Source organism: Procambarus clarkii, chromosome 47 (genome assembly GCF_040958095.1).
Source record: "Procambarus clarkii isolate CNS0578487 chromosome 47, FALCON_Pclarkii_2.0, whole genome shotgun sequence".
NCBI classification, from domain to species: Eukaryota; Metazoa; Arthropoda; class Malacostraca; order Decapoda; family Cambaridae; genus Procambarus; species Procambarus clarkii.
The window spans coordinates 20,706,601-20,734,222 of NC_091196.1; the positions used below are offsets into that span (position 1 = coordinate 20,706,601).

General features: G+C 43.6%; 1 protein-coding gene across 8 annotated transcripts in view; it reads right to left on the reverse strand.

The window, feature by feature from the left end:
- The window catches only part of LOC123762940 (uncharacterized), a 155,000-nt gene that overhangs the window by 101,109 nt on the left and 26,269 nt on the right, over positions 1–27,622 (reverse strand). For 6 of the 8 annotated variants that reach the window (XM_045749753.2, XM_045749749.2, XM_045749752.2 and 3 more), the window contains exons 1-2: positions 6,494–6,611; positions 1,092–3,869 (exon numbers count right to left, since the gene is read on the reverse strand). In XM_045749753.2, the coding sequence (XP_045605709.2) occupies positions 1,092–3,850 (2,759 nt within the window). In that variant the 5' untranslated portion in view covers positions 3,851–3,869; positions 6,494–6,611. Of the gene's footprint in view, positions 1–1,091; positions 3,870–6,493; positions 6,612–25,345; positions 25,676–27,622 lie in introns of those variants that run through there. The other 2 variants (XM_069302070.1, XM_069302069.1) reach the window with 2 other exon arrangements.

Sequence of the window (27,622 nt, forward strand, 5' to 3'; positions counted from 1 at the left end):
ACCTAACCTATAAAGATAGGTTAGGTTAGGTTAGGTAGGGTTGGTTAGGTTCGGTCATATATCTACGTTAATTTTAACTCCAATAAAAAAAATTGACCTCATACATAATGAAATGGGTAGCTTTATCATTTCATAAGAAAAAAATTAGAGAAAATATATTAATTCAGGAAAACTTGGCTTATTAGGCAAATCGGGCCTTGCATAGTAGGCCGAGAAGTGAGATCTGGCTACTAGGTACGACATATATATATATATATATATATATATATATATATATATTTATATTTATTTTACACCGTACACCACTGTACACATGGCCCAGCTGAGTCACTGTGCAAGAAACTTTCTCGACACTCAGTTTGGCCAAGACCAGAGCAGTCACCCTCTTAAACACGCCCGGGGCTCCTCCTGCTTCTTTTGGGCACCACCATTAGGCTTCTCCGTTTCCTTATTTACCGGTCACTAAACTCTTTATTTTTTTTTTTACAACCTAACGGGTTTGTGTCCTATTGTTAACGCTCTTGAGCTTCTACGTATTGCTACTTAAGTCTACCGACTTTCCGTTTTTTTTTTTTATCTACTTACGTCTGCTGACTTCTGCGCCACACGTCTATTAAACGTCAATTAGTTCCAGCGCCGTTGTTATCTTTATGTTTTGTATTAGAGCTCTGTTGCTTAGCCGTCAAGGGCATACCGCGGGGCAGGTTTCTGCTCCCGATATTCTAATCACGTGAATAATGACGTCACGAACTAGGGATACACTTCTTCATACGGACGCCAGGAAGTAAGACAATAACATGAACTGCAGCGGAACATCAACGTCTGCACAGTCCAAGGGACGTTGGCACGTCCACATGAAACCACGTGGAGCTACACGCTGTGGTTAAATAATGTCACTGTACCTGTTCCAGGTACACGTCAACGAATAAGTAACTTGGTCTGCTGGCACTAAAATGACAAAATTCCCCCAAAAAAGTTACCTCGTGGTATAATGGAGTTAGCTTTTAACAGGCGATACAAGGCTTTCCGTTTGAAGTTAACAGGAAGGGAAAATAAATCATTAAATGGTAAAACAAAACAAAAAAACTTACCTTTCCACGTCAGTCGTTCCCTTTTCTTCCTGTCTGTAGTGAGAGACCTTTCTAACCACCGCTTCTTCTGGATTTGGCAGATACTCGCTACCGTGCACCTGCTCGTGTTCAAAAGGCTGATCGTGTTCGTAAATGTGTTCGTGTTGCTGTAAGTACTTGTGGTAGTCCTCGTTAGCGTATGTATTGAGGCGCCTCAGTGTATGTTGTTTGGGTCTGGGTGTGTTCCGCTGGGAATGACTACGGTGATGATGGGGACCCTTGGACTCCGAGAAGCCCTGTCGTGTGGGACTTAAAGGGTCGTGGCTGTGGTGGCTGCGATGGCTGTGCTTTGACAGTCCTGACACGCTGTGGTGATCAGAGTGCTCATGGTGGCTGTGTTTTGAGTGGGCGTGCCTGGAACTGCCATGGTGGTCAGAGTGGCTGTGGCGCGAGTGGCTTTGGCGATGGTCTAAGTAAGAGTCGTGTTTCTTGTGGTAGTATTCGTCTCGGTGACAATCGTTATACCTGCATTCCTCGTGACGTGGTTCGCTGAGCTGCCTGTGCAGCTTCTGTTGTACATTGCGGCGGCTGTTGCGGTATAAGTGATTATGGATGATGTAGCTTTTGTCGTAGTGGCGCTGATCGTCCCTGCACACGCTTGATGGCGCCTGGGGAGGCCTGCCGTGATGTCCGGAGCCCCGAGATCTCGTGTCCCAGATGGTACTGTTGCTCTTGGATAGGTCTGCCGCTCTGCTCAACGGGGAGGCTGTATAAGATTTACTTGACTTTACAGATTCACTGCGAGTAAGCTTCATGAAAGGATTATTAATCAATTTTCGGAAGATGCTTGGACTACTATCTTCACTGCCAAGAGAAAAGTTTGGCCTCAATGGTGGTGGTTTAATCTCTTTCTTGGATTCTTTAGAGGAAAAGGAAGTTTCTTCTTGCTTCTCTGTCCCTTCGGAATCTGAGGGGGTGTAATCAGGCCGACCTCTCGAAGTGCTGCGCTTTCTGAGAGTTGGAGTTGCGATGGCACTAGTTTGGTCACCGCTCAGATTATTCAAGACTTGGCTCAAATCTGTGTCATAACTGGCAGAGCGTAAAATGTCATTTTTGACAACAGTTAAACACTCAGTGCCAGAGCTTCTGATAGGTTCTGGAGACAGCTGCTGCTCCTCACTAGACGGTGTCACGTTCTCGTCTCGACTTACTGTGTCCTGTTCGTCAGACACATACGCCAGATTTTCTTGTCCTCCAGAATTATTCACAGAGTCTTTCTGTTCATTTGCAATGTTCTTATTCTGATATTTACATATCTCATCTTCTTCCACGTAAAAGAATACACTTTTTACTTTGCTAGACTTATCGCCCTGCTTATCGTCTCGGGTGAAGCCCCTCTCAACATTGACGAGCCCGTCACCTCTCCCGCCATCGTTTCGAATATTTACGACAGTCATGGCGACAGCGTCGCAAGAGTCAGACTGCACGTGATAGCCATTAGACTGAGCATCCTTCAATACTGTGTTGGGTGCTTGGGTTTGGTCACCGAGGTCCTCAGTGCTGACGCCGGGGTTCCCTCTGTGATAACCGCGACCCAGAGAGTCCCCCGCCATGTCCGGTGTCACACCCACAGCCACCTTCACAAACGACTCCCGCCGGTGTTGACCTTCTGAAAGAGAGCCGTCTCCTAGACAGCGCAGTACCGCAGGGTCTTCTAAAATTTCTGGGAGAAACTTCTCAGCACCATAGAAAGTCAAATACGCTTTCTTTCTCACTCTCTTCAGTGGGAAAGACGAGGTCGCGTCCTTCTCTGTATCAGAGTTATTTGTTCCCCTGGACTCGTATGGAGGCGAGGGTGATACGGTGGGGTCCTCCTGGAACCTCACCCCAGGACCTGACACTATCCGATACGGTGTAGAGTGTGAAGACTGAGTGACTGGGTCATATCCAGTCATATGTAAACTGGAAGGTTTCGTCAGCAGAGTGACGTCAGGCGGCGGGGTATCACACACCTGTCTCGGACAGGCAAAGAGAATACCATCACTGTTACTGCGATATAACGATGGCTGCAGCGCATCACCTGGAACTACCGCACACTTCTCCTGTGAGGCGCGCATATCAGGTTGCAAGTCTTCAGCGTAACTAGTGGGCGTCCTCGGCGTCCGCAGCGGTGAGGGGAGGTGGGTGTCGTGCCGGTGTTGCGTGGGAGACGGTGTGTACTGCTGGTGTGGCTCTGGAGGAGCACCACCGCGACACTCCGCGCAGGGTTGAGGTCTTACTGACCCCGTCGTCGCATCCCCCGCCTGGCGAAACTCCGCTGCAACGTTGCTAATCACTTCGGGTGTTGAGAAATCTCTGCAGCTTACGGCACCGGTGAGAAAACGTTTGGATACGTCACTTGCTCCCTCCGACACCGCAGGAATATTCTTCCTTCGCATATCTTCCTCATCTTCATTGTCTGACTCGATTCTCAGCGGCGGAAACGCCAGATAAGGCGGCGGCGAGCCCCGAGTCTGCAAGAGCAACTTCATATTGAAACCTGTAGAGTCATGCCCGGTGTCCTCCACAGACACGGCTCTTGCTGAGCAAGAGTTCGTGTCGCCTACACTCTCAGCGTGTTGTTCTGCCTGGCTAGTGTTGCCCAAGGAAGGTGTATGAGAGGTGGGTGTGTGTGGGGGTGTAGTGGGTGAGGTGCGAGTGATGCTGGCCGAGTTATCGCCGAAGTGGTTATGAAGACCACTCAGCTCCGGACTGGATGGCGTTGACTGGTCCTCCGCCATCCTGGCTAGTGCCACTCACCTGAAACAACATCGCCATATTAACTATGTACTCAATGGTTATACGTAAGTGGAAATAATTAACAAATTACTCGAACTTAAATATTTATTAGTAGTATAGTGTAATTATATATATATATATATATGTATATATATATATATATATATATATATATATATATATATATATATATATATATATATATATATATATATATATATATTCGTGTGTATATCACGAAAATAAACACGTGATTAAGAATGTGACAATGTCAGACCACGGAGGAAAAATGAAACAGGAAATTTCCTTAAGTACTTTCGTATATTAAATACATCTTCAGAAGCTTCACCTTCTGAAGATGTATTTAATATACGAAAGTACTTAAGGAAATTTCCTGTTTCATTTTTCCTCCGTGGTCTGACATTGTCATATATATATATATATATATATATATATATGAATGACAGTGTCAGACCACGAAGGAAGGATTGAAACAGGAATTTTCTTGAGTATTTGCGTATCTAATAATACATCTGAAGGATCCTTTTGAAGATGTATTATTAAATACGAAAGTTCTTAAGCAAATTCCTGTCTTAATCCTTCCTTCGTGGTCTGACACTGTCACATTGTTCATCACGTGTTAATTTCTTCATGATATACACACATTTTATATATATATATATATATATATATATATATATATATATATATATATATATATATATATATATATATGTCGTACCTAGTAGCCAGAACGCACTTCTCAGCCTACTATGCAAGGCCCGATTTGCCTAATAAGCCAAGTTTTCATGAATTAATTGTTTTTCGACTACCTAACCTACCTAACCTAACCTAACCTAACTTTTTCGGCTACCTAACCAAACCTAACCTATAAAGATAAGTTCGGTTAGGTTAGGTAGGGTTGGTTAGGTTCGGTCATATATCTACGTTAATTTTAACTACAATAAAAAAAAATTGACCTCATACATAATGAAATGGGTAGCTTTATCATTTCATAAGAAAAAAATTAGAAAAAATATATTAATTCAGGAAAACTTGGCTTATTAGGCAAATCGGGCCTCGAATAGTAGGCCAAAAAGTGAGTTCTGGCTACTAGGTACGACATATATATATATATATATATATATATATGTTTATATTGGCAGCAGGTTTTAATTCAGACATGTTTCATTTAATATGATTGTATATTCTGTATCGATTATTTTCTTGTTTAGGGCTTCTATCCCTCTGACCAGTGCTCTTGCATTTTGGTTTAAATGGAAGAGATTTTCTCCAAATATCATCTTTGTTCGAGATAAACTAAAAGAAATAACTGTATTACACTTATTATAAATTTACACAACGTTTCGAACCTACATGGTTCATTCTCAAGTAAATAGGACAGTTGATTGATGAAGATTAAGTCACCTAAGAGGTGGCACGGACATGAATAGCCCATAAATAGGACGGTCGTTGTTGTTGTTTTAGATTTAGCTACTCAGAAGGAAAAGTCCATGTAGCACGGGCTATGGCGAGCCCGTAATAGGACAGTCGTTGTTGTTGTTGTTTTAGATTCAGCTACTTGGAACAAAAAGTTCCAAGTAGCACGGGCTATGGTGAGCCCGTTGTGGACTTTCCTGGCACAGGAGCGGGGCTGTGTCGATTATAGGACAGTCTGTTGTTGTTACAGATTCAGCTACTCGGAACAAGTTCCAAGTAGCACGGGCTATGGTGAGCCCGTAACTTACCTGGCACAGGTGCGGGGCAAGTAGCACGGGCTATGGTGAGCCCGTAACTTACCTGGCACAGGTGCGGGGCAAGTAGCACGGGCTATGGTGAGCCCGTAACTTACCTGGCACAGGAGCGGGGCAAGTAGCACGGGCTATGGTGAGCTTGATAGGACAGTCCTGGCGTATTGGATTTATACCATTAGGGAGATCAGGTACATACAAATAGAAATAGGCGAAGAGTAAGGCGTAAAAGGATGAAGAATAGGGCGAAAAAAAAGAGAAGAAGCACATTCAGAGATTAATCGTTGCACATGTATACAATTATCTAACAATCAGTCTCCAGGCACCGCTGTGCTCTACACAACGCGGGGTGAGCCAATCCCGTTCCTGTAAAATTTATCTAAACCCGAATGACATTCAAGTAATCTAAATCAAACTATTTGAAATAAACGCACACTTAAAACCTATATTGCTCCGGTCTATCATTTAAAAATGTAATTTCTGAAACAAAAAAGTGGGTGGGAAGCCTCATCCTGATCCTGTCATTGTTTCGTACAGATAAATTCAGCCGCCACCATCACACCCGTTCCAGATACATCTCTGGTGTTGGGCATCTTGTGGCATAATGGTTAACAAATTCGCTTCGCAAGCGAGAGGACCCAAGTTCGATTAGGGAATCGTGTTCTTGACAGAACACGGCGCCGGATGACCCGCCCGGATGCAGTACCAAACCCGCGGTACTAAACAGCATCATAGTGAAGATAAGGCCACATATTCAAGTGGTAACCACTTCGAGTCACCCTCACCACCTTCACCCCTCACAGGCACCACATTAACTCGCTCACCACCTAACACACCGCAGGAATATGGGAAACATGAAGCGGAAATAGCTTGGAGACAAAGTGGGAGCCTCACAGGATGATGACTGCACGAAGTAACTGGCAAGGAGTGAGCGAAGTTCACTGGCTACTGCTGGAGGAGACACCTTGATCACGGCCTGCGCTGGGGCCCTCGGCGGCACACTGAGGGCCGCCACTCCACACCTGCAGGGGCCTCCCACGCCACCACAAGGGCACATAATCATCCCCATCCTGTCCAAGACCACCTACTGCCTCATATACACACACGCATCACATTACACTAGCTTCACAACACTTGAAACAACAAGAAAAAACGAATTAAACAACGATGACTGCAGCCATTAAGTTTGAATATTGATTGCAAGATGAGAAGTAATCAGTTGGCCTGCACTACACCCCAACACAGCGACCCTGGACTCCCCCTCTCCACCAACAAAACCACAAGGACCATACGTGCGTATCAAGAAACAAACCTCTGTCTGTCCACTTGGCAACGACAAAAAGTAAAATGGTGAAAATAAAATCCTGGTTGCGATGATCTATAAACAATACCGGGCTCTCACACCATTCCAGGAGCAGTGAAAGGTACCCAGCTTTCCAAACGGATTACACACTGAAAACCATCCAGGGGGGAAATTACTGGGATAAATACCAGGGGACAAAGAGAAGAGGAAATAGTAAGGGGGAATGGAAGAGCAGGAGGAGTAGAATTCGAGGGATGGGAGACACAGAGATAGAGAGATGAGCAACGATTAAAAAATCAGAAGAGAAATAACACAGATGGAATCAAAATCGCTGCCAGACGATCTAGATGGGGGTTTTAAAGCCGGAGAAACACTGGTAGATGCAATCCTATGCTGACAAATGTAGGCTTCCGAGCCAATGTAATGATAAATGATGTACTATCAGAAATTCTAGCTAAATACCCAGAGTTTGGTGACTGTAGGAGGTGCAAGCACATGACTGCCAACTCCTCACAGCTGCCGCCCACTGAATGGGTGTGTAGAGCATGATTAGTAACCGTGTGACTGGCCCACCACACCATGTAAATGGTCCCCGTATAGAAACTGTTGCGAGTCACTTCTTGAACCACTTGTGATATAAAAGGACTACTGATATACTCTAAACTGCGTAACCACATTCATAAGATTCCTGCGCCATTATGTGCGTCTCTAACTTTTTCCCCATTACCGCCCCACAGTATGGGTACTGGGGGTGCACTACCGCCCACGGTATGGGTACTGGGGGTTCACTACCGCCCACGTTATGGGTACTGGGGGTTCACTACCGCCCACGTTATGGGTACTGGGGGGGTGCACTACCCCCCACGGTATGGGTACTGGGGGGTTCACTACCGCCCACGGGATGGGTACTGGGGGGGGGGGTCACTACCGCCCACGGGATGGGTACTGGGGGGGTCACTACCGCCCACGGTATGGGTACTGGGGTGGGGGAGATGCACTACCGCCCACCAGATGGGTACTGGGGGTAGGGGAGATGCACTACCGCCCACGGGATGGGTACTGGGGGTGCACTACCGCCCACGGGATGGGTACTGGGGGGTTCACTACCGCCCACGGGATGGGTACTGGGGGGTGCACTACCGCCCACGGGATGGGTACTGGGGGGTTCACTACCGCCCACGGGATGGGTACTGGGGGGTTCACTACCGCCCACGGGATGGGTACTGGGGGGTTCACTACCGCCCACCAGATGGGTACTGGGGTGGGGGAGATGCACTACCGCCCACCAGATGGGTACTGGGGGTAGGGGAGATGCACTACCGCCCACGGGATGGGTACTGGGGGTGCACTACCGCCCACGGGATGGGTACTGGGGGGTTCACTACCGCCCACGGGATGGGTACTGGGGGGTGCACTACCGCCCACGGGATGGGTACTGGGGGGTGCACTACCGCCCACGGGATGGGTACTGGGGGGTTCACTACCGCCCACCAGATGGGTACTGGGGCGCGAACTACCGCCCACGAGATAGGTATTAGGTCCATAACAAATGAACAAAAGCAACCAAACCAAGTATCAGCTGGACAATGTTCAACTTACGATGTCTGAATGTGAAAAATATCTTGCGTGACCATAACTGGAGGATTTACTGGACGCAATTCCTTAACTGTAGCCTCTGTTTAACGCAACAGTAAAATGTGTACTTGGATGAAAAAACGATTCTTCGCGGCGGGGCATCGTATTCCAGGGACCTGCCCGAAACGCTACGCGTACTAGTGGCTGTACAAGAATGTAACAACTCTTGTATATATCTCAAAAAAAAAAAACTAGCAGGGATCTCAAGCCAATACATCAATGCATTAATGTACGGAGTAAGGCGAACAGTTAACTGGGAGGTAGTTCTAGAAGCGTCACTTTTAGAACTAATAATATAGGATGTCCAATAAAACATCCTATATTATTCTTCAGCTTTATCCTCCTCTTCTTATACACCATTTATATCATGCTGTTCAATTTTGATCTCAGTACTAAAAAAAACAAAATTATATAAACTCACATGAAAGTGTACAGAAAAGGATGACGAGGTTAATCCCAGGAGTGAGATTAGGTTAATCCCAGGAGTTAGAATAGGTTACTCCCAGGAGTTAGATTAGGTTAATCCCAGGAGTTACATTAGGTTAATCCCAGGAGTTAGAATAGGTTAATACCAGGAGTTAGATTAGGTTAATCCAAGGAGTTACATTAGGTTAATCCCAGGAGTTAGATTAGGTTAATCCCAGAGTTAGAATAAGTTAATACCAGGAGTTAGATTAGGTTAATCCCAGGAGTTAGAATAGGTTAATCCCAGGAGTTAGAATAGGTTAATCCCAGGAGTTAGAATAGGTTAATACCAGGAGTTAGAATAGGTTAATCCCAGGAGTTAGAATAGGTTAATCCCAGGAGTTACATTAGGTTAATCCCAGGAGTTAGAATAGGTTAATCCCAGGAGTTACATTAGGTTAATCCCAGGAGTTAGAATAGGTTAATCCCAGGAGTTACATTATGTTAATCCCAGGATTAATAAAAAAAAATATTAATTTTTTTATCAATTAAAGGGAGACGGGGGAAGGCGTAGAGAGAAGAGGAAGAAGAAAGAAGGAGGAGAGGAAGAAAGAAGAGACTATAAGATGGATGGAATAATCTAAGTTACCCCCACGAACCACAAAGTTGAGGCTAGAGAAAATGGGACAACACAGAAACACGCCGACTGCAACCCGTCCTCGACTCAGCGGTCGACCCCCACAGATTCATAAATTTTTACATGCTGTTCATTCAAAATGGGAATTTTCTGATATATAAGTTAATATTATAATATATTAGCATATTGTGCATATAGGCATAGGTTAGGTATTTAGGTTCTGTTGGCGATTATTTGTATTTTTAGTACGTGGTTGAAGCATTTCAACCCGTCCTTGACCAACCCGTCCTCGACTCAAGTCCATTACATACAGTGGTCAACCCCACAGACGCATTCATAAATTTTAACATGCTGTTCATTCAAAACGGGAATTTTCTCAAGTATAAATTAATATTATAATATATTTGCATATTGTGTATATATAGGCATAGGATAGGTTAGGTTAGGTGTTTAGGTTCTGTTGGCGATTATTTGTATTTGTAGTACGTGGGTGAAGCATTTACAGCGTTGTGATTCGAACAAAATTCGTCAGTGAAGCACTTGTTCCGGATATGTTCAAACGTCAGCAGTTGTGAGTCGTGTGTAAACCGCTTTTCATTCATAAACAGGGGGTTTGGCGGGTGCATGGAATCACTTTTGGATCTTTGTTTGGAGGACGGGCTGCCTTGACTCAAGTCCATTACATCCAACGGTCGACCCCACAGACGCATTCATAAATTTAAAATAACATGCTGTTTATTCAAAACGGAAATTTCCTCAAATATAAATTAATATGATAATATATTAGCATATTGCGCATATATAGGCATAGGTTAGGGGTAGGTTAGGTGTTTAGGTCTAGTTGGCGATTATTTGTATTTGTAGTACGTGGGTGAAGCATTTACAGTGTTGTGGTTCGAACAAAATTCGTCAATGAAGCACTTGTTCCGAAAGTGATACCTGGTTGATACCTGGTTGATGGGATTCTGGGAGTTCTTCTACTCCCCAAGCCCGGCCCCAGGCCACACTTGACTAGTGTTCGAACGTCATCAGTTGTGAGTCGTGTGTAAACCGTTTTTCATTCATAAACAACGGGTTTGGCGGGTGCATGGAATCACTTTTGGGTCTTTGTTTGGAGGACGGGCTGCTGGCCCCAGGCAGGGCTCGGGAAGTACAACAAGTCCCGAAACTCCCTCCAGGTAAATTCTAGGAAAGACTGAAGTTATTCAGTAACAAAACAAAATATAAATACACAAAAATCAAGCAGAGTTGTAAAACAAAAAGATGAGTCTAGTGGACGCCGGCTGACACCGTAACCCTATACGTTATCTTGAGGTTATTTTGAGATGATTTCGGGGCTTAGCGTCCCCGCGGCCCGGTCCTCGACCAGGCCTCCTCTTTGTTACACACCCCCAGGAAGCAGCCCGTAGCAGTTGTCTAACTCCCAGGTACCTATTTACTGCTAGGTAATAGGGGTATCAGGGTGAAATAAACATTTTGCCCATTTGTCTCCGGCTCCACCGGGGACTGAACCCGGAACCTCAAGACTACGAATCCGAAGCGCTGTCCACCCAGCTGTCAGGCGCCCTAAGTTACAGTAACAGTTACGCAGCAACAGCAATAACATTGCAACATGAATAACGTAGCAACAGCAATTACGTAGCAATAGTAGCAACACTAATAACGTAGCAACATCACAGCAACAGCAATAACGTAGCAACAGTAGCAACAGCAATAACGTAGCAACAGCAATAACGTAGCAATAGTAGCAACAGCAATAACGTAGCAATAGTAGCAACAGCAATAACGTAGCAACAGTAGCAACAGCAATCACGTAGCAACAGTAGCAACAGCAATAACGTAGCAACAGTAGCAACAGCAATAACGTAGCAACAGCAATAACGTAGCAACAGCAATAACGTAGCAACAGCAATAACGTAGCAACAACAGTAACAAATCAGAACTGAGGAGTACTGCAATACATTAAGAACTAAACAATCTCCAGAGATGGTATGAGAAACGGCTACAGTACTAGAATTAAACGGGTACCGCCGGTATGGTACGGCGGTACCCAAGAGTCGAGGCCCAACCTTCACAAGTAAGAGACAAACCCCCACGCTCACACAAGCATGCACACAACTCACTCACTAACTCTCAAACAAATTAACATCTTCCGCTGGGACTGACCCCTCCACCCAGCACACACGCCCCACACCTGGCCTGGCTAGGCATCGCCAACACTAGCCTAGCATCACCTGCCTTCACCCCAGCTCCTAGCACACACCTCCCTCCCCTCCCCTGACATGACTGGGCGCCGCTAACACAGTTACAAGGCAACACTCTGCTCCACAGACACAAGGCAGCACTCTGCTCCACAGACACAAGGCAGCACGCTGATCCACAGACACAAGGCAGCACGCTGCTCCACAGACACAAGGCAGCACTCTGCTCCACAGACATGGCAGCACTGCTCCAGAAACTGTTGATTCCCCTCACCCTCACCCCTGCTGCCAAGGTCGAAATACTGACCTTTCCCAGGAACCCCACAACAGCTGCGTAACTCCCAGGCACCTATTTACTGCTAGATGAAGAGAAACATTAGGTGAAAGGAGACTTGCTATTTCTGTCCTGGCCGGGAATGGAATCCGGAATCCCATATTGTGAATCGAGGACGAAACCAACTGTACTACGATTTAAAATTTAAATTTTGCCCTGAGGGGCGAGTTTATTGGGCAGCACCACTCATCCTGTGAAATTGAAATTGAAATTTAAATAAGTTAATTGAGGTAAAATACACACAAAGGGATGAGGTAGCTCAAGCTATTCTCACCCCGTTCAGTACATCGTGTTAATACATACATATACACACATCACAAACAATAAACATATTACCAAACATTCTGAGAGATAAACATCTACATTTCCTCTCATCCTGTGGACATACCGCCATTGCAGCTTGTACAACACTCCCCAATAGGAAGAAAACCCGCTGGGTTGTTCATCCTGTCACTTGTACCCAGACACAGCTGGGACTTGCTTAACTGTCTCAAGTGAACAGCTTATTAAACAAGAAGACTAACATTCGTCAACCCTTAAAATCTTACGTTATCTTGCGGGTGCAAAACGGGGGAATCTTTTAAGAACAGTATCTATATTTGACAAACAGTATTTTCCTAGCTCAAACAATGTGGGGTTTATTATTCTACACATTTCTAGTGACTCTTAGATGTTCACATTCTTTCAGGTAGTGGTCAAGGCGGTGTCCATCACTCTCACTACAGATTCGGCAATTCCTCTGGTAAACTGTTGTTTCCATTCCGAATCTCCATGGATATTTGTATCCAAGACGGATTCTTGTTATTACTGATTCTCTACCGCGGCCACCTCCTCTTCGGCCATATTTTTTTTTAATTTTGCACCGAGGGGCGAGTTTATTGGGCAGCGCCACTCATCGTGTGGCCATACCGCCATAGCAGCATGTACAACACTCCTCAATAGGAAGAAAACCCGCTGGGTTGTTCATCCTGTCACTTGTACCCAGACAACTGGGACCATAATGATTGGGATTGCCAGCTGCAACCACATTGCACATTGTACCAGCGTACAAATTCACTGATTTGTTCTTCTATCCTCCTTTCCTCAGTAACCTTGTCGCGGTGATATTGCCTGATGATACCTCTAATTTTTAAGAGTCTTGGGTATGATATATTCAATATGGTCTCCTTCAGTAGCCAGCACATCTGCTCGTTCATTTCCACAGATTCCAACATGGGAGGGGATCCTGCATTCAACGCCCGATAGTTGGAAAGACAGGGGCCAGAAGCTGAAGCTCGGTTCTACAAACTATTATTTAAGAACACTCATATTCAAACAATTAAATCAATACACCAGAAACAAGCAAAAAAATATTTACAATATTTTAAATTGCTCCCACATACATTCTAAATTACAATACCAAATGTCGAGACGCACACACATACAAGTTTGTCAGGAAGTAGACTCTAGATCTACCCAGAGTAAGGTACCTATAAGCCGCCTCTCTCCATCCTTCCCACATGTTGTTTTAACACCAGTCTCCACGCTAGGTCCCGACGGTGGAAAGCCTTCAACAACAAGCGCCCCCCCCCATCACGTGCCCAGCAATTATACCCTTTTAATTTCTCTCGCGAAGGTTTTAATAAACTCACTGTCAACCATCGGGTGACAATGCACCAGTCTCTGCTAAATACGCACACGGGCGGAAAAACGCAAGACTTTTAGGAGCGGTGAAAGAAAAAAAGGGTAACCGGCATCCGGCCTGAGGAAACCAACACAGCCCATGAAACCTGATCCCCCATAGCCTAGGCTGGGTGCTTGTTAGTGATTTTTCCTCCTTTGATTCGCTGCCTATTTTAGCCTATTTTGACATACATCTTTAATAACGTACTTTTAAAACTGGTTTAAGGTTCACTGTAATTCACAGATAGCATTATGGTAACCTGTAAGAAGTAAACAAATGGTTTATCAGCGAAGAGTTGGTGAAATGCGAGGCTTTACAAGTGAATAGCAACGTTCCCATATCCCCCGTCGACCTGTCATGGGAGACGGATGCTGGTTGGCACACTAGAGGGAACAACATACCACCAATGCCGTCTACATAGTTTATAAGTAACGTAGGCGTGCCTCGGGTAAAGCTGACTTCGGCGATAGTTATAGCTGATTATAGAACGTTGTTAGCTTACAATCGATAGCAATGTTAGGTTATTGGTGGTACAAGGCTTAAGGTAATTGACGGTGTCGATGGGTTACAAATAACTTTTATTTAAAAAATATACATAACTTGATACGGCAGTTTATTGATAGAAAGTATATATATTTAAGAAAGGCACTAATACGCAAAGCGTAGAAAGTGGTAAGTTATAGGATGATGTTTGAGGGAAGAGTTATATTTTTATTTCATGTTGTTAATTTATTTATACACAAGAAGGTACATTGGGTTTGTGAGAGCACATAACATTGGTGCTCTTGCAAAGCCACTAACACGCATAGCGTTTCGGGGAGGACTATTGGCAGCGAGGGCGAGAGGTGTGCCCCTCTACCACAGCCACACAAATTCCCAAGACGTTAATGTCGGCACGCCCCCGTCCTCCATACCCAGGTTCCCCAAACCCCCACACCCCGACGTCGTGCCACTCCCTACATCAAGAACGCCATCCTCTCGGCTAGTATACCTAGGTCATAAAAGTATTTGTGTGTACGTTTGATACCATACTACTTGTGTAAAGGAGGAAATGTATATGTTTATCTCTCAGAATGTTCGGTAATACGTTTATTGCTTGTGATGTGTGTCTATGTATGTATTAACACGATGTACTGAACGGGGTGAGAATAGCTTGAGCTACCTCATCCCTTGTGTGTATTTTACCTTAATAAACTTATTTCAATTTCAATTATCCTCTCGGCAGTAATACCCTCATACCAGGTGAATAAATATAACTTCGCCAATCAACAGTGGTCAAAATACTATTGGATGCTAGCCCCCAAGAAATATGTCTTATGTGCGATAATGCTTCAAATGAGAGCGTGTATAAACCGGTTCCATATAACGGCCATTAGTAACAGTGGTCACTAGGGGAAAGAGCAGTCGCTGTTGTAATTACCCAAATCTATACTGACAGCCCAGTGTACCTTCATCTACATATATAAGGTTTTAATGGGGAGAGAATTTAATTAAAGGAGGGAACATCAGTTTACTTATGTCACAGGAAAGACGCCTACAAGAGAGTAACGTAAAAATCGATACTAAACTCGTGAAACATGTACTATTTCACACACAGTTGTATACAATCGATCAAGCATTCAAGAGGTAAATATGGTGCAAGGTAGAGTTAAACAATGTAATTCCTTGTAATGATCCAGTATGAAGATCATAGCAGTTTACTGTACTCAACTACGGATAATGTAATATACGAAATTATTATAGTGAAATGATTAATATACGAAATGATTACATATACAGCTAGCATATATATGCTAGCTATATATGCTCATATTTACTTACAATCTTCTACAATATACAGCTAGTGCTGTACCACAGATATTTACCAACCAAATTACAGACGAGTATTGCAATTCAAGTCCGGAATAATTGCATAATCACTACTGACCTTTTGACTAGAAGTTTCCTTTCTTTGAGTTCAATCAGAGCGTCGTTATCATAATCCACAGTCACCACAGCTACAGAGTTCACAAAGGAGGTGGTGGGCTTGCTCGACACCTCCTCGATGTCAGAGTCAATGCCGCGGTCCAGATCCATATAAAACGACTCTCGGGAATCGCTAGAGCCTCGCCTGAACTTGAAGCTCAGATTAGCTGAACTATTATCACCGTCCGAGGTCGCCATTCTCCATATATGCCCTCAGAGCGAGACTATACAAAGCATCCCCCATGTACCAGGCGCACCATTCAAACAAGTGTCACACACACACACACGTAAACAAACCCAGGTGGTGGTGATGCTGCTGCCATCTCGCGCCCGCCCGCGGTAACACCGTTCCTCTCTATCACAGAAAACGGCCGGCGGCCGCTCCAACACCATTTTCTATAATGCTTACATATATTATATATATATATATATATATATATATATATATATATATATATATATATATATATATATATATATATATATATTATATATATACAAGAAGGTACATTGGGTTTGTGCGGGAATATAGCATTGTGTTTACAATCTTGTAAAGCCACTAGTACGCACAGCGTTTCGGGCAAAACGAAATGATATATTTATATAATTTATCACATTCATGTGTAACTATATTCGTCCTTCCCCGATTCCCCCAACCCCCCTTTTATTTAATTTTGGTATTTGTTGATAACGTCGTCCGATTAACAGCCCCCGTAACGTGCCATATAACTACACAGTAGGATCGAAAGGTGTTTACAGAGGCTAAATATAACAAAACAATAATGGTGTTTGTGTTGACATTTATAAATATAGCAAACTACATTTAAATGGGAAATATCTTGCGTGTTACAGCACGTTCCTAGACGGGCCATTTGTACATTCATAAAACAGATCTGCTACACGTTTCAATGGAGCCAGCTGCACGTTCCAACACAGGCCAGCGTTTACAAGAAGGTTCGCTGGCCTAACCTTTAGACTTACCTTATATGTTAATGAACTTGCTTGTCCTCGAGTACAGGGGAGAGGCGTGGGGGAGTGATGGGGGGGGGGGGGAGGGAGTGGATGGGGAGGCCAGATGAGTGATAAACAATGACAGCAGGAACGATAAATGTGCTTAACTTTGATTATATATATATATATATATATATATATATATATATATATATATAATATATATATATATATATATATATATATATATATATATATATATATAAACTGAAAACTCACACCCCAGAAGTGACTCGAACCCATACTCCCAGGAGCAACGCAACTGGTATGTACAAGACGCCTTAATCCACTTGACCATCATGACCGGACATAATGAGGTGATAGCCGAGGCTATTTGAACCACCCCACCGCCGGCACTCGGATAGTAATCTTGGGCATAGCATTTTACCAAATCACCTCATTCTTTACTATGGGTTCGAGTCACTTCTGGGGTGTGAGTTTTCAGTTGCATATTGTCCTGGGGACCACTCAGGCTTGTTCGCATATATATATATATATATATATATATATATATATATATATATATATATATATATATATATATATATATATATACATACATATATATATATATATATATATATATATATATATATATATATATATATATATATATATAGGGGGTACCCGGTGGTGCCGGGCTCTTTGTCTCTGTCTCTCTCTTCCACAGTCCCATTCTCCCTCCCTCTTATACTTCCACCTTCTAGTCAATTCAGTTGATATCTGAAATCACTTTTTGTATTATCCCATTTCGGTACATCTGCCTTTATAAGGCTACCCCCTATACTATATGAAGGGGTGTACAGAGTGTGTCAAGAGTGACACACACTGGCTACGTGACGGTAATAATCCCCATCACACAGGATGGTTAGTCATTCAGGGTCCATGTGATCAGTAGTCTGTACTGGCAAACTCTGTATGCATTATGAGGATATTAAAAACACGAGAGTGAATAAAATAGAAATGATACTAAAATCCCCATTTCACAGGATGGTATTCACAATACTTTTTTGTGTGTGTGTATTAACACATATAGGTACATGTGCATTTGTTTACCTACCCTAGACTATATGAAGGGGGAGTACAGTGTCAAGAAAACTAGCTACGTGATGCTAAAATCCCCATCACACAGGATGGTTAGTCATACAGAGGCATGTGATAAGTAGTCTGCACTGGCAGACTCTGGGTACATTATGGATATCATGATCATAAGCGTGAATAAGATAGCAGTGATATTAAAAGTCCCCGTCTCGCAGGATGGTTAGTCATACAGAGTCATATATTCAGTAGCCTGCACTGGTAAATTTTGGGTGCATTATGAGGATATCTTCAAGAACACGAGAGTGAATAAAGTAATTGCAAAGCTCCAGGTACCTCATGCCAAGGGGTCTGAATGGTCTGATAACTGGACATTCGGTGATGTAGTGTGGGAGATCATGCCGCAGTTCCTGCTCACAGAGTTTGCAACTGGAGTGCTCAGGATTGAGAGATCCGTCACCTGCAGCCACCTGCCACAGGTAACGGTAACCCAACCTGATCCTCACAATACTGTACTATTACGTTGAACTAATGGGAAAGTCTATGTACTGAGGACAGACCATTTCACATTCAGAGATATCATAAAGGAAGGGCTTTGGGGCACTGCATCCCTTCTGATCTGCACTGGGACGACCCCTACCTGCCTCTGACACTCCCGATAAATCATCATTAATCCTGCATTGTCCTAGGTCTACAACACTCAGACAGACAGACAGACAGAAAGTAAGTCTCTCTCTTATAGACATATTATTTTGAAAGAGAGCTAGCACGAGCCCACTTTATACTGCAAGGTTTCTTACGCTTCAATCACGTATATCAAGTTAACACCACAGTTAACACCGCAGTTATTTCCCGGACTAAACTTCATATGACATCTTGATAGACACCTTATATCACAGTTCATGATATGGGGCAGCCAGACCAGTCTTTTCCAGTTACCAGCGACATGTACCGGGGAGTCCCCACGCAGGTCCACAAATTTCCCAACTAACCTCATGCTACACCACACTGTCGGACTCAGTAAATCTCAGCTAATACCACCTATTACGGCAAGCTGGTACTTCCCGACCAGCTAAATAAAGCGTGACATTACTTATCACGAGTTTATCACGGTAAACTCGTGCCGTCGACCACAGGAACCACAGTTACGAGCACTTTACATAATGAAACACTGCTGCCAGGCATCGTAAACACTCATCCCAGACATTCGCTAATATCATAAGATCTTTTTATTATAACAACAAGGAAGTTATTTGTAACTTCTAATAACTAATAAGCCCGTGCTTATAAAATGTCTTTATTCAGACGAGAGACGGTTATTGAGGAGTGAGGTGTCCCATCACCGCCTGGACGTGACTGCTAGCGTCAACACGCAGCAGCAATCGATCTGAAGATCGTAACCTTGAGCAGGTAAGGTCTAGGCTACAACATTGTGAGTGTATGCAACAAGTCCCACTTCGGGCTCACCATATCCCGTGCTACGTGGACCGTTTTGTTCCCAGTAGCTGACTAAAACAATAGTGTCAGAATACTGGGGTCTGGACAAGTTCAACATGTATATCTTGGCTGGATAAAATATACAACCAAGAAATTGTCGAAAAAAATTTTGCTCAAGGCCAGGGGGGGTCACTTTTGAACTGAGCCTAGACCTGCGCCCTCGTCACTCAACGTTGTCGTATTGTGCGCATCGTGTTGCATTCTGAGTTCATGTACGCTACAACTGGCAGAGCAGACACGGAAGTTATCACCGCGTGAACTCTCTCAATTACCTTTATGACTTGAGGAAATGATGTTGGGGGTGTAGTCATTCCGGGAGTCGGGATCACGGCTGTTTTACGACCATTACTACATGTTCTGGTAATCTTTAGCGTGACCCTCAAACAACAAAAACTAAACGACCCCAGTCACACACTCGATGAAAATCTTTAGGATGTGCTGTTATTTGTTTTCCCTGACCTTCGAATGTACAGCAGGCTGGCTGGTTATGACTGCTCTGCCCCTCCCCTCTCTCTCTGACCCCCACCACCATCACACCCCCACCCCCACCACCACCATTACCCCCCACCACCATTACCCCCCCCCCCCCACCACCACCACCATCACCCCCCACTACCAATCAGGTTTCCCTCAGCCTCAACGTTCCCTATAAATAAACTGATACGACAACAGACTCTTATAAGACTCGAATTAAAAATTAGACTCGTTGGAATATTGTCAAAAGCTTCTTGCTAGATCATCTCTGGCACCATTGCGGAACACTGCTAACTTGGTGTTCATTGCGTATGAGTGAGACAACACGTATAGAATGACCAATGACAAAATAATTAGTATATGACACAAGTTGGCACGCTGTCTGTACGTCCGATCACTAACTCAACTCCCGCTGGCCCGGTCATGACCAAACCTTAGGTAATAGGGGCAAGAACATATGGAGTTTCCGCTTTGTTTTCAGTTACTATCAGATTGCAATTCTAGACGAAAGTATTCATTTTTTAGTATAAATATATTGCGATATTGCTTATGTCAGGACTAAAGTATGCTTGAAGGTTGTTTATCAAGTCAGCTGAGGTCTTAATGGCTCTCACCATCGATAAGATTAATTTTAATCCGACACTCAACCTGACGGAGAATAACAACAGGACATTAACCCAAAGCATACAGCCCAGCTCCTGTGCTTGGTAAGTCCACTACGGGCCGCCATAGCCCGTGCTACTTGCCCCGCTCCTGTGCTTGGTAAGTCCACTACAAGCTCACCATAGCCCGTGCTACTTGGAACTTTTGGTTCCCAGTAGCTGAATCTAAAACAACTTGCTATTTACTGGCCCGTGATACATGTACATCTTGTTCCCAGTAGCTGAATCTAAAACAACTTCTTGCTATGCGAAAAGTCACTACTTCATTATCTCCTGGAATGTGAAGCAACCAACGACCTTAGAAGAGCTTGAAGAGTCGCTGAATCTTGCAGTAACCAGCCCGAAGCCATCAACACTGCCGCTCTTCTGGTAAAAAAAGGCGTCATCCAGCAGGTTGTTGTTGTTATAGATTCAGCTACTCGGAACAAGTTGCAAGTAGCACGGGCTATGGTGAGCCCGTAGTGGAGTTACCTGGCACAGGAGCGGTGCTATCTCTGTCATCCAGCAGCTGGACACCCTCATAAATACTGTCAAGCAGTATATCCTCCCGCGCGATAGCAGCCATTGAGTAAGGACTGACGATTTAAATGCGAACTCAGCACACAAGTATATCCTTTCTCGAACCACAGATCACATTCACTCCAAAAAAAAATTCTCATGCCCGTACCATCTCTTGAGTGGCTTAATCTCCATCAATTAATCTTGCTGTGCCAACGACCAAAGATCAGATTGATTGATTGATTGATGGATTGATGGAGATTAAGCCACCCAAGAGGTGGCACGGACGTGAATAACCCGTAACAAATTTCGATGATAATATATCATCATTATATGAAGTTCAAGTGAGCCGAATTGTTATTGTACAAAAAGAACCTAAGAGTGGTCGCCGGCAGCGGCCGCCGACGGGTCTTTAGAGGTAAACCATCCGGAAGTGTCCAGACGCGGAGCTGCGGCGGAGGACCCTGAAGCCCGGGCTCCCCCCCAGCGATTGTCGTACAACGAGAGACATCGTTATCGTCGCCGCTGGACCCCTGTTCTCACTCATCAGTCACCCGGGTCAAGGTGTCCACCCCGCCCTGTAGCTACCTCCTTACTGGACAAGCCAACACAAACTCCCACCGTGGGAGGCCGTGGGAGGCCCACCTGCCTGCTATGTTATCGGGTTATTGTATCTTGTTCGATATAAATTGTAATAAAGCGGTAATTTAAGTTGCACAAATTAAAATTTTACTTGTGTAAAGGAGGAAATGTATATGTTTATCTCTCAGAATGTTCGGTAATAAGTTTATTGTTTGTGATGTGTGTCTATATATGTATTAACACGATGTACTGAACGGGGTGAGAATAGCTTGAGCTACCTCATCCCTTTGTGTGTATTTTACCTCAATAAACTTATTTCAATTTCAATTTCAATTAAAATTTGTTTAATACTGGAACGTTCACGAAGAGCGGCCACTTTGTTCTCAATACAGAAAAATGTTGACATGTGTTTGCTTTGTCTCTTCATTTTATTTATCGGCGCAAAAGGATCAGTAACAACGCAAAAAATGCTTCGATATCTAGTGGCAAACCTTCATTTAGTGGCACTTTTCCAAAAAAAAAAAATGAGTTTGAGGTTGAGAATGAAAAACGGGAAAGATGCCTGAATTAAAACTTCATTGAAACCATAGACTGATCACAACCATAACCTAACTGAAACCATACCATAACTGAAACTGGAGCCTAATTGAAACTGGAGCCTAATTGAAACTGGAGCCTAATTGAAATTGCAGCCTAATTGAAACTGTAGCCTAATTGAAAACTGATAGAAACCATAATTCCTACACTACTCAGCTGGAAATTGTCGGTAAACGGTATAACTTTCCCCAAGGACAAACCAGAATAGTGGAGGGCCTTGGGGCTGGCTGAGAGAGCCACATGTGTGTCGAGGTGACGCTCATTGCCAGGTATTTGTGTCTTCAGGGAGGAACAGCGTAGGCCAGGCTCTCGCGGTGTGATGGAATGTTCAGGGTTTAGCTGTGGGTATGATGGGTCATAGGGCGGGGTTTTTCTTGACACACACACAGGTGGGTACGGGAACAGTCGACTCATGACTCCCGTTAGCAGGCCGAGAGCTTTCCGATCTCATCATGGAAAGCCCTATCCACTAATTTTCCTGAAATGCGACCCGCCAACCGTTTAACGAGGTACTAAATCGTTGCTGAGTGAAGCGAGGCGTTTAGTTAAGGACTAGTGCCTAGTTAATCCTCCCCGGCTATATCTCTATCTCTCTCTCCGACGGTTTAAATGTTGCACAGGCGTGTTGACATGTACTAAGTCAGTGTTCGTGTTGTGGGCATGTTTTGTAATGAACTAATGTAAATGAAATTGAAGTTTTACGTATTTATGAGATAAACAAAATGAAATGTTGCCATTAACTGAGAGAAGTGCTTGCTGCTCTCGGACGAGATTGGTGGAGAGTTGGGCTCAATTAAGGTCTCTCAGCATAGAGACTCGAGTCCACTACGAGAGCTTACTGACCAGCCAGCAAGTATAAACGTTAGTCCTGAATATAATTTAGAACTAAAGTGAACATTTAGTGTGTATACACCGAGGAGCTGGGTACACTTCTATGAATATATATTCGTTATGTGCGAGATAGCTGATCTAGCGCAGTACTTTGAAAATGACGGGAAAAAAGTAGCACAATTTCTAAGAGCACACTTATACTTATAAGTATAAGTAGCACACTTATACTTTCCTTCAACACTACAATTCTGATTATTATCACATTTCAAATTAAAATATTTGTTTAATGTACGTCCTTAACACTGTAGGTAATCAACTTCAACTATATGTCACTCTAACAGTGTTATCTAACCTTTAATAGGCTCGTTTCCCCTCATCATCAACGATGTTATTGATAGAGAAAAAGAGGAATGGATGACTGTCTAAAACTTTAGTAAAATCACGCTTTGTTACAGACCAAAATTAGTATCCCCCCATTTTCAACAGTCAAGAAAACGTTTTAAATATATTTAAGTTTCCCATAAAATTCTTCCACAGAAGATGTTGTTGATAGATATAAACAGATGCCTCTTTCCTTCTATCTATCACAGGTGTATACACTTTCCCTCTCACTATGTATCACGGAGTATACACACTGAGAGTTTACTGTAAACCTGGACTATGTTTAGGACTAAATTATATTATAATTATAAATTATATAGATTTGCTGGTTGGTCAGTAAGCTAATGTGATGTGACCTAATAATGTTCAACGCCTGGGATATAGACGTATCTGGCAGCTTTCTCAAAACCCAAATGTCGAGTACACAATGTGTAAACCCAGAGGTTGATAGGCCTAATGCCCAACACCAAACCGAAAAACACCAACTGTATTTCACCTGTACATGACCAGTTCTTCTTCAAAATCCAGTCTGTAAACACATATTGCTTGACATAACCTTCTCATCCAATGATTCTATTAAGTGGAAAAGGCACAATTGTGTTTACTTCACCTGTATAACACCTGTACGTAAGGTGTCATGCAGTACGTAAGGTGTTATGCAGGTGTATAACACCTTTCGTACTTGAAGTGCCTATTGCCGTACTGACGAGGTCACAGACGACCTCAACACAAAGTCTCGCTTTCACGATGGAAATGTAAGTTTTTTTATCAAGCCATTTATTTGAGCGCTCACGTACAATTTAATAAAATAATAAAGTTACAATAATGAACATTAATCAGAGCATATTCTGTCTTACACAGCTGAGAAAATTGCGGTTGTGGCATGAACAGATGTAGAGACTAAGCCACACCCCAGAAGATGAGGCGACGACGACGTTTCGATCCGTCGGGGATCATTATCAAGACGACTGTTATCACATTAACATAATCGACTTGATAATGGTCCAAGATGGGCCGAAACGTCGTCGTCTCTTTATCTTCTAGTGTGTGTGGTTTACCAAGATGGGCCGAAACGTCGTCGTCTCTTTATCTTCTAGTGTGTGTGGTTTAGTCATTATATATTCAGCCACGTTATTGTGATTCATCGTCTGTATTGAGATAGGTGTAGTTGTGTCAGCAGGAACGGCAATAGGACAGGTGTGGTGGTGGTAGGACAGGTGTGGTTGTGGTGGGACAGGTGTGGTGGTGGTGGGACAGGTGTGGTGGTGGTAGGACAGGTGTGGTGGTGGTGGGACAGGTGAGGTGGTAGTGGGACAGGTGTGGTGGTGGTAGGACAGGCGTGGTGGTGGTGGGACAGGTGTGGTGGTGGTGGGACAGGTGTGGTGGTTGTAGGACAGGCGTGGTGGTGGTGGGACAGGTGTGGTGGTGGTGGGACAGATGTGGTGGTTGTAGGACAAGTGTGGTGGTGGTGGGACAGGTGTGGTGGTGGTAGGATAGGTGTGGTGGTGGTGGTGGTGGGACTGGTGAGGTGGTGGCACAAAACTACATTAAGAGTGGTTAGTTGCGGGACGTCACAGTTACAGCACCGCTCCTGTGTCAGGTAAGTCCACTACGGGCTCACCATAGCCCGTGCTACTTGGAACTTTTTGTTCCCAGTAGCTGAATCTAAAACAACAAGAACATGCAGGACGTTAGTCTTTATGGGACACACTAGTGAACACTGTGCCTCTATATCCGCCACCAAGTTAATGTTATTAAAACAAGACTAAAAACAGAAGCGGAAAAGAAACGGGAGAAAAGGAGGAAACCCCACCTCCATTTAAAACCCTGACCCAAATATCACAGTAACAAGGTTATCGTGAATAACCGAACTCAATTACGGGCTCACCATAGCCTGTGCTACATCTCGTTCTGAGTAGATAAATCTAAAACAACATGTGGAACTTAAACAGTAGCGGTGTTGAGCTTGACCGTGGACGGTGCTATGAACCTTTGCGCAGGTGGTGCTGTACGTTGATAATTATTGACTTACTTGACAGTACAGAGGCAGAGGGGCGTGTGAGCAGCCTGCTGGTGGGCTGCAGAAGGTGTAGTGTCTGCGTATGGAGAGACGGGAGTGATTTGAGTTGCAGGATCTTCTCCAGAAGGGTGGTCCGGGTCTGTCCACCCTTCACTTCCGTCTACTCTGCATACATGTCCCCTTCAACGATTTCCGGCGCTTCTATATATCTCTATTGGCTTCTGAGACCCCGTGTTATAATGACATGCACAGAGTTTCACCATATCGCTTTGTCTCAATGAAGATTTTCACTGTAGTACGTGGTTTAAAACTTTGATGTTGTATGACTCACTAATGCCTAGAGTTGCCAAGAAGTTAGTTCACATTCAGTTGGCTGAAATACCGTATTAATTGGTATTAAAATGATCGTGCAGCCCCCTGCTCAACTCTCAAGCTTAATATCGAGCTCTTCTCTAGTAAATACAGAAAGAAAGTAACTTTAATATACCATCAATTTCTGTCATTATTAATTGCCCGATTTATTTGGAACTGACCCAATCTAACCTCTATCCTTTGATATATCTGAAAAAAAAACTTGTTCTGTTATACACACAATAATTATTTTTAACTTTTCTCATTTCCCTTTCAAAGCACTTGCTAGTTTATTAAACTGCTGCCAGAAGAACGTGTCATCTAATAACAGTTAATTATACATTAATAATATAACTTCCAAACGAAACAAATAACAAACCGGACCAATTACCTAATTTACATTTTAATTACAGTAAAACAAAACAGGGGCCAGATTCACGAAAGCACTTACGCAAGCACTTACGAACGTGTACATCTTTCCTCAATATTTGACGGCTTTGGTTATATTTATTAAACAGTTTACAAGCATGAAAACTTCCCATTCAACTGTTGTTATTGTTATAAACAGCTTCCTAGTGCTTCGGAACTCATTAACTGTTTAATAATTGTAAACAAAGCCGCCAAAGATTGAGAAAAGATGCACAGGTTCGTAAGTGTTTGCGTAAGTGCTTTCGTGAATCTAGCCCCAGGTATCCGTGTGGTCCCGAGAACAGTCGTGGTTGTTGACATCATAAGGTCAACAGTTCTTGTCAGCTGACAACCTGCCACAAGGAGCCTACATCTGACGTCTCTTTATGCTCCTTAACTCCTTAAGATCAAATATTATTTCTCATATATAAAGGAAGACTGTCAACGTGGTAAGACGTCTCAAGGTGTCCCTGCTCCACACCCGGTGTTTGCTCTCTAAGCAACAGCCTGTTGGATCAAGCTCTCACAAGTCAAGCCTGGCCTCGGGCCGGTCTTGGGGAGTAGAAGAACTCCCAGAACCCCATCAACCAGGTGCATATACCTCTTCATTCGTCAATTATAAGAATTTTAACATGAGAAAAAATATGTAGGCCTATGAAAGGACGTCAAATTTATACGGACCAACATTATGGAAAATAGGTTCTATCATAGTGTCCTATGATGTAACACATCACATAACACATCAACAAATGTGTGATGTTCGCGGGGAGAACATCAAGACGATGAGGAAGATAAGACCATATAATGACTAAGAAACTGCACCACCATCTGGAACTACTGACGTTATCGTCGGACAAGTGGTATTTAGAGTTGAACTCCTACAAGTGCAAATTCATGAAGTCAGGAGCCAGGGAAATGAGACCTGAAACAGCCTACCCTCCCGAGGCTTCTGAGGCTACTGTAATTCTGCAGCTGAGAGAAGCACCCGCGGACAAATTTGCCCGAAACGCTATGCGTACTAGTGGCTTTAGGTATCGTATGTACTAGCTCTATCTATAAATCCAACATTATGTCTGTAAATCAGCTATATATGTACTTTCCTGAATAAAATTTACTTACTTTACTTACTAAAAACTCTTACCATTTACTCCCCAAACTCTGTACCTACAAAACCCACTGTACCTTCTAGTGTAACCATGGGTTGTGTGTTTTACATATATCAAATTGAATTTATTTCATAAGATGTTTTTAACAAGACTGCACCAGAATCACACACAAAACTTGCGAATAATCAAACCTGCCCCAGGTGGAGGCGAGGCGGCATGTAGATGAGGTCCACTAGGTGCTGCTACCTGAATATGGATGTGCGCGCCACTCCAGAAGTATGTCGAGAGAGAAATATACCATAATATAACTGTAAGACCACCACCAGGAGTATTCTCAATAGCAGAGTCCCCAAGCAGTGTTTCAACGAACTGCTGACACTTGGTAATTGCATGAGCTTGTAGGGGGAGTGCCAAAATGTTACTC